At 38.9% G+C, this 8,572-nt stretch overlaps 1 protein-coding gene across 1 annotated transcript; it reads left to right on the plus strand.

Annotated features, from left to right (window-relative positions):
* Positions 1-634: 634 nt before the first annotated feature.
* On the plus strand, positions 635-5,190 carry LOC103711570. Its single transcript, XM_008797771.4, has 7 exons — positions 635-1,433; positions 1,520-1,606; positions 1,706-1,918; positions 2,821-2,985; positions 3,676-3,729; positions 3,949-4,095; positions 4,590-5,190. The coding sequence occupies exons 1-7, from the start codon at positions 1,233-1,235 to the stop codon at positions 4,965-4,967; spliced, it is 1,245 nt and encodes a 414-aa protein (XP_008795993.2). The 5' UTR covers positions 635-1,232; the 3' UTR covers positions 4,968-5,190.
* Positions 5,191-8,572: the final 3,382 nt, after the last annotated feature.

Below are 8,572 nucleotides of genomic sequence, written 5' to 3' on the forward strand. Positions count from 1 at the left end.
GGTTTGGGCTACGGTAATGGTCATTTCTAGAGTAAACAACTAAACAGCGCTTCCACCTTCAAAGAGGACAATGGGATCTTTAGAATTTAGAAAAGCAGGGTAAGAATCTCCTTGTTTTCTCCTATATATGGATAAGATGGAGAGCATCACATTAATACTTCATGAGCTACAGACAAAGGAAGTGTACCCTGACCATAAATTCCACCCACTCCAAAGAAGAGCTACAAACAAAAAACTGACAGTAAAAAATATCTCCAATTCACGTATCTACGGCAACATACCCGCATAATCAAGACAGAGAGAGATTAGGTGATTGGGATACCTAAATCAGACCTACAAATTCTGAAACTAGAACATGCAAATATGCAATGACAGTTATTTATATCCAACGGATTATAGAGTCACAATCAATTTCCTTCCTAGATTAAAAAGTGAACCAGATTTGGTTTGTTAATAAGAGCCACGCACCACCTTAACTGACAAAGAACATCTTGGGAACGGAGAAAGGAAGACCAAGTAAAGAAGTAGGGGGGACCCAGAATCGAGTCCAAGTTCCCTCTTGTGATCAAAGAAAAGGCAACGAGAGGAGCCATAAGGGCATTCACACGTACAAAATTCTGCAAGAAAGAAAGAAAGAAATAAATGAACAGAGGAGAGGCTGAAGTTTGCTTGCTCTGTAAGCTTTGATGGATGGGTAGAGTCCCTCGCATACCAATAAGAACTATTATCTAGGTGAAGAGAGGAAAAAAAAAAAAAACTGGCTTCTATTTGAAACACGCCCGCCCCGCTTCATTACTGCTTCCTCTCGGTGACCACATGGAGGGAACTCTAAAAAAACCCCACATCCAATTAGTTCTTTCATATTTTATTAGCTCATGCTCGAGATTTCTGGCTGTCAGAGCCCACCATGATGGAGCTGAGCCCGGAGAGAGAGAGCGAGAGATAAAATATAAAGAGAGGGAGAGATGGGTTTATAGTTATTCTGAGGTTTCTAAGCATTGGAAGTGGTGGGAGGAGAGGTGGTGGTGGATTAAGTTCCATGCATGGTCATTCTGTTTAGTGGGGTGGGGGAGGTCGCTTGGAAGTGGGAGTTGTGTTCCTCTGGACAAAACCGAGGGAAGTTTTTTATAGCCGGATGGCCAAATGATCGCACAAGAAGAAGACAAGCACACCTATGTCCGCAGAAACAGACAGCTCTAGAAGAAGGATCACAGCTCTAGAATTCCACAGGGATGGCTTCAAGCCGCTGCAAGCCTCGCCGAATCATTGCCACCTTTGTTGTGCTGCTCCTCCTCCTGGCAGCCACCAGTCCCGTGCTCTCGGCGTCGGCGCTGGCAAATAGCACGCTTCGGCCCGGCGAAGAACTGCTGAAATATAGGAGGATTAGAGCCCATCTAAAGAGGCTCAACAAACCTTCGCTCAAGACGATCGAGGCATGCATTCTCTTCTTTTTTCTTCTTTGTTCGCTCTTCTCTTCTCCCAGGGGAGGTTCGTGACTTGAGTTTCTGCCAATAAGCAGAGTCCTGATGGCGATCTCATAGACTGCGTTCCATCTCACCTTCAACCAGCCTTTGATCATCCAAAATTGAAGGGACAGAAGCCATTGGTAATTGAGATTTTCTCTAATGACTCCTTGCAAGCTTGGATTTTCTCTTACATAGTTTGGTTTTTGTTTTTCTTTTTCCTTCTTCTTTTTTACTTGAAGGATCCACCTGAGAGACCCAGAGGCTACATTCGGACAGCTACAGTGGATGGCACCTTCCAGGCATGGACGGTTTCGGGTGAATCGTGCCCGGAAGGAACCGTGCCGATAAGGAGAACAACAGAAGAAGATGTACTCAGAGCCAGCTCCATTCGGAGATTTGGGAGGAAGCCGGCGAGGAGAATGCGGCGCGATTCCACGAGCACCGGTCATGAGGTGACAGCCCAACTGAATCAAAACTTTTTTTTTGATTTTTAATCATTCAAAACTTAAAAAAGAAGAAAATTGAAAGGGGAGACAAATCTTAGATCATCGTATTAAGGCTGATCGAAATTACACATCACTTCGCTAGAATCAGCCAGACCAGTCACTATATATATATATATATATATTATATATATATAAACTCTGATTTTTTATTTTTATTTTACTTTGCGCAGAGAGGAACCAAATAGCTCTTCTTCTATAACTATCTTTCCTTTGATAAATGCAGCCTCTTCTTCTATAATTTTTGGATTTTTGTTTGGGAACGGAAGGTCTGGTACTTGAAGGGCAACAAAAGAGCTTCAGTTCTTTAACTCGAAAGGAGGCAAAAATAAAAAATAAAAAATGAGAGCTTTGTTTTGTAGTCAAAAACATGGATTTCATAACAAAGACCAGGTTGGAGTAAGAGTTAAAAACAGAGTCTGTCTTCTCTTCCAGCTCTATATCGTACGCTATGATGGGGCAATCTCCTGATGCTGCGGGAAGTTAAGGGTTAGAGTTCATGGGTGAATCCCATAAACTACACACAAAACCATGCTCGTTTAAAATAGGACAAGGCATTCATGTGCATCCACACACAAGCTTCAGAAATGGAATCACAATGAGACCCTTGACTAAACTTGTTAATTATTTGCAGAGTTGTCTTGCATGTAGCTTCTAGTTGACCTAGCTTGAAGGAAATTCCCAAGCACAAGGCCAACTGATAATTTCTTTATGACAGATTAGTTAGAATCTAGATGCTTAGATATAAGACCTTTTTTTATCAAAAAGATATAAGACCTTGGCAGACTTCTAGCAAGCCAGTCATATCTCTAATGCTTGACTAATGCTTTATATATGCATCATGGTTGCAGCATGCAGTTGGCTATGTGCTGGGAGATCAGTATTTTGGTGCAAAAGCTAGTTTAAATGTGTGGGCACCAAGAGTAATCAGTCCATCCGAGTTCAGCTTGTCGCAGATCTGGGTCATATCGGGATCCTTCGGCAATGATCTCAACACCATTGAAGCTGGATGGCAGGTGGATAGAAAAAAAACCTTTTTTTTGGATTGCATAGTACCTGTATGGGTTTTACAAAATCATTCTTTTTTTTATATATTTGTGGGGTTATACCCCAGCCCATATATTTCCAGGTCCCAATGCACGTCATTCCTGCATTATCCTGCTGCTAAAGCCTTTTCTTTAGTAGCTGGTGCAGCGAACAAAATATCTTTTGATTGTTTTAGCAATCCCCTGTTACCTTTATTTGTTTTCTGCCCACCCACAGATACTGTCATTGCTATGTTTGCTGAGGAACAGATTATTTTTTGGATACAATCGCCTGAGTTAGGATGATCTTTGTAAGCCGAATCAGGTTAAAGTTTCAAGATTCTTCTAAAATTTTTTACGGATTTTTTTTTTGAGCCAATATTTTTTAAGGGATTGTTGGAATGTCAGGAAAGAAGCTATGGTGGAAGACCACGGGACCAGGGGATGGATGAAAAAAGTTCTCTCTTCATTTTTTTTATTATTTCAATCATAGACAGGGATGGATAAAAGTTTTTAAATTTTTTAATTTATAATCATATTTTATTTTTTAAAAAAAACAAAATTTTCTAACAATGCTGAATTTTAGTGCACTTCGTATATTATATTTTCTTTTTTTCAGTTGATTCGATTAATTTCAATGAAATAACGCATGCCTTTTTTTTTTTTTTTTGCTATTTTCAGATTAGCCCACAGCTCTATGGGGATAATAATCCCAGGTTCTTCACATATTGGACAGTAAGTACATGATCTAGCCATCAGTTATATTATAAAATTCCATACCATATTTTTTTTCTTTAAATAAAACGGCGACAAATCATCTCACGTTCCATTGATAAATTAAATTTAAAAAAAAATCATACTAGCATATTGCATTTTTCTTTATACCATCCGACCTAAGAAACCAAACATCAAATATGGCTATCTAATGCTATATATTATTCCGTTTTAATGTAGAGCGACGCATACCGAGAGACTGGATGCTACAATCTGTTGTGCTCCGGCTTTGTTCAAACAAATAATAAGATTGCTATCGGGGCAGCTATCTCACCCATATCAATTTCCAATGGCGGCCAATTCGACATTAGCCTACTGGTGTGGAAGGTAATCTTACAGTAAATCTATTATCATGTTGAGCAAAATACGAAGTAGGGACCAGACCGTACTGCTAATTTATGGGGCCCGCCACCTGGTGGTGGTACTGATCCCCTGCATCCATCCGGTGGGCGAATAGTTACGTGCGGGACCATTCCACCTTCCACCTTCGCCTGCCGTCCGGAGAGACCACCATGGGCTAAGGCTCGCCTTCTTCCTTTTCGTTTTTTTCATCCCCTTTTCCACGTAATGCACTCCTTCACCTCCCAACCGTCCGTCACCTTTGGGATTTTGTCCCTAGTTGTTGAACGGCTTCTTCTTGTTGCTGCTTCAGCACAAGGCTGAATTGCTGCAGGTCTTTTATCTTTTTATTGTAAATAGCTTTCCTATGGATATTCTGTGTTTGTTGTTTTAAACGATATGTTGAAATCACTACTTGTTTTAAAAAGCTTAAACTGATAAGATGAGATAAATTTATTTATATATTTTATATTTTCTTACAGGATCCCAAGCACGGACATTGGTGGCTGGAGTTTGGGCCGGGGCTGCTGGTCGGCTATTGGCCATCGTCTCTGTTCAGCCACTTGGCAGGGCACGCGAACATGGTCCAATTTGGTGGAGAGATTGTTAATACTCAGCCATCGGGGTTCCACACATCAACTCAAATGGGCAGCGGCCATTTTGCTGGGGAGGGTTTTGGTAGAGCTGCCTACTTCCGAAATTTGCAGCTTGTTGACTGGGACAATAGCTTGATCCCCTTGCCCAACTTGCGAGTCCTGGCCGACCATCCAAGTTGCTACGACATACGAGGAGGAGTCAACACCGCTTGGGGGAATTATTTTTACTATGGAGGTCCGGGAAGAAACATGAGATGTCCTTAAAACATATATATGGGGCACTTGCATTCTTTTTCCAAAATATTTTTTGAGGATGGCGTCCGTCGAGATTGTTTTGGGGGATCATTCTTGGCTTTTTGGGTACGAAGGAGTCTCTTCCTTCTTGTTCATCATATTATACGACTTTTGGAGGGCAATGTAAATTCGGGAAAAAAAATATAGTGAAAATATATACTATGCCGGCTATGTATCCTCTTTTCTTTCATTATTTTTTATTATGTTATTATACACTACTTGAGTCAAGTCAAATCTGGGTCTACCATATGCTACTATCTCGAAGAAAATTGTTTCTCAAAACTTCAAAAATGCCTTTTGAGAGAGAAATTTGAATTCCATAAAAATTGCTGCATGAAATTAGCATGATTACATACTGATAATTACTTTTGATATCCCGAGTAATATATTCATATTTTTAGAATAAATTTATACTGCAAGATTTATTATGCGGGCTATTTTTAATGCACAGTATTTCAATAATGCTTCAAAAAAGACTATGAGCATACCGATTATATCTCATGTTATAGTTGTCATCCTAGACGATGGACCCTCCTATGGCTTAGCTGATAACCTAAGTAGACAGAAGATCTTAGACAATGGCTTTGGTGACGATGACTTAGCTAGAAAGAGACAGGGACACCAAACAAAAGTCGAGAAATTCAAATGTCTTGGTCGGCAATTGATATTTTCATATTTTGGTGGACATCTAATAGATGTGATGCTCAAATTCTCAATCGATGATTGACATTCAAATGTGTCCGTCGATGATTGCTACACAAATGTTATGATTACTATTTCTACGAAGATCATTTTTATACCGAGAGATCATGTACTTCGTCTTAGTCTCCCATCAAAGAGATCAAAGTTTGAATATCCCAACATTTTGCAACAACTCGAATCCAAAGCCAGAAGACAATAGAGGAAACACTAGTCGAGACCATTCAATATGTATGAGAGAGAAATTTGAATTCCATAAAAATTGCTGTATAAAATTAGCATGATTACATATTGATAATTACTTTTGATATCCCGAGTAATATATACATATTTTTAGGATAAATTTATACTGCAAGATTTATTATGCATGCTATTTTTAGTGCACAGTATCTCGGTAATGCTTCAAAAAAGACTACAAGCATACCGATTATACCTCATGTTATAATTGTCATCCTAGACAATGGACCGTCCTATAGCTTAGGTGATAGCCTCAAGTAGCCGGAACATCTTAGACAATGGCTTAGGTGACGATGGCTTAGCCAGAAAATCCTAGACATGGACCCTCCTATGGCTTAGGTGACAATGGACCCTCCTATGGCTTAGGTAACAATGAACCCTCTGATTATATCACTCTCTTTTTTTTTGAGTCAAAATGGAGCAGAAGCTGCCCCCCATATTGTACTTAATAAGAGGTAAATTTACAAATGGGAAAAAAGTGCAGGAGAATTACAAGGGTAAGAGAGGAGAAAGAAATAAGTGTTGCAAAGTTTATGATAGAGAAGCAAAATCCCTCCATTGTTGCAGGTGATTATCCTCTATTTTCACGGTGGCTCCGGAGCAAAAGCAAAATAAATAAAAGACCAAGTTTATCAAAATATTTAGATATTTATATATGCGAAAGCGAGCATAGAAGGAGATAGGGACAACAAACAGAAGTTGAGAAATTCAAATGTCTTGGTCGACAATTGATATTTTGATATCTTGGTGGACTTCTAATGGATGTGATGCTCAAATTCTTAACCAATGATTGACATTCAAATGTGTCAGTCGATGATTGCCACACAAATGTTATGATTACTATTTCTAAAAAGATCATTTTTATTCCGAGAGATCATACACCTCATTATGGTCTTCCATCAAAGAGATCAAAGTTTGAAAATCCCAACATTTTGCAACAACTTGAATCCAAATCCATGAGACAATAGAGGAAACACCAGTCGAGACCATTCAATATGTATAAGAGAAAAATTTGAATTCAATAAAAATTGCTATATAAAATTAGCATGATTACATATTGATAATTACTTTTGATATCCCGAGTAATATACACATATTTTTAGGATAAATTTATACTGCAAGATTTATTATGCATGTTATTTTTAGTGCACAGTATTTCGATAATGCTTCAAAAAAGACTACAAGCATACCGATTATACTTCATGTTATAGTTGTCATCCTAGACAATGGACCCTCCTAGGGCTTAGGTGATAGCCTAAGTAGCTAGAAGATCTTAGACAATAGCTTAGGTGACGATGGCTTAGCCAAAAGATCCTAGACAATGGACCCTCCTATGGCTCAGGTGACAATGGACCCTCCTATGGCTTAGGTAATAATGGATCCTCTGATTATATCGCTCTCTTTTTTTTGAGTGAAAATGGAGCAGAAGCTGCCCCCCATTTTTTGTACTTAATAAGAGGTAAATTTACAAATGGGAAAAAAGTGCAGGAGAATTACAAAGGTAAGAGAGAAGAAAGAAACAAGTGTTACAAAGTTTGTAATAGAGAAGCAAAATCCCTCCATTGTTGCAGGTGATTATCCTCTATTTTCACGGTGGCTCCAGAGCGAAAGCAAAATAATAAAAGACCAAGTTTATCAAAATATTTAAATATTTATATATGTGAAAGCAAGCATAGAAGGAGGCAAGGACAGCAAACAGAAGTTGAGAAATTCAAATGTCTTGGTCGACAATTGATATTTTGATATCTTGGTGGACATCTAATGGATGTGATGCTCAAATTCTCAGCCGAAGATTAACGTTCGAATGTGTCAATGATTGCCACACAAATGTTATGATTACTATTTCTAGGAAGATCATTTTTATACCGAGAGATCGTGTACTTCGTCTTAGTCTCCCATCAAAGTGGCCAAAGTTTGAAAATTTCAACATTTTGCAACAACTCGAATCCAAAAGCTAGGAGACGACAAAGGAAACTCCAGTCGAGACCGTTCAATACGTGAGCTATATGATATGTTGACATGGTCCGTCCCTACCACCATTGTGAAATAAAAAGAGTATAAAGACAATAAGGTTCAGATTTAAGAGCGAATTAGGTGAGTATATTTGAACTTTTAATTTAGGAATTTCGATGGTAGATTTACTATCGGGTCTCCACTTCGGTCTGTGACTCTGTGTTTCTTCTCTTTCATGGTCATTTGGCAGAGAATTAGCATGAACAAGTGCATCTAATTAGAAAAGGTGCGTTTATAAGTAATAAACCAGATGCATGGCTTCAGAAGACACATATACAACCAACAACAAGCATCTCTAGATTGGACATAGTGGAGAGCAAGCAAAGGACCTGCGCAAATGAGATGGAGATAGATGTTGCAGCCCCACTATAGTCTATAGTTAGTTTGGTTCTCTTGTTTTAAAATCTTTTAAAAGAAGAGAGCAAGAATTGAACTATCAATGGTGTTCTCATTGAACTCCGTTAGTAAAAGTAAGGAAATATACATTTGATTGAAGAGAGAATTCCTCTCCTCTATCGATCTGCCAGCTAAAACAGCAGTCCCACCGCTGAAATTTCTAAATTGGGCCACCCAATTTTAGCCCGAGCATACTCGGGCTGGGCTAACAGTGAGCCGGCCGCGTGTAT

This window comes from Phoenix dactylifera, chromosome 15, assembly GCF_009389715.1.
Source record: "Phoenix dactylifera cultivar Barhee BC4 chromosome 15, palm_55x_up_171113_PBpolish2nd_filt_p, whole genome shotgun sequence".
Classification (NCBI taxonomy): Eukaryota; Viridiplantae; Streptophyta; class Magnoliopsida; order Arecales; family Arecaceae; genus Phoenix; species Phoenix dactylifera.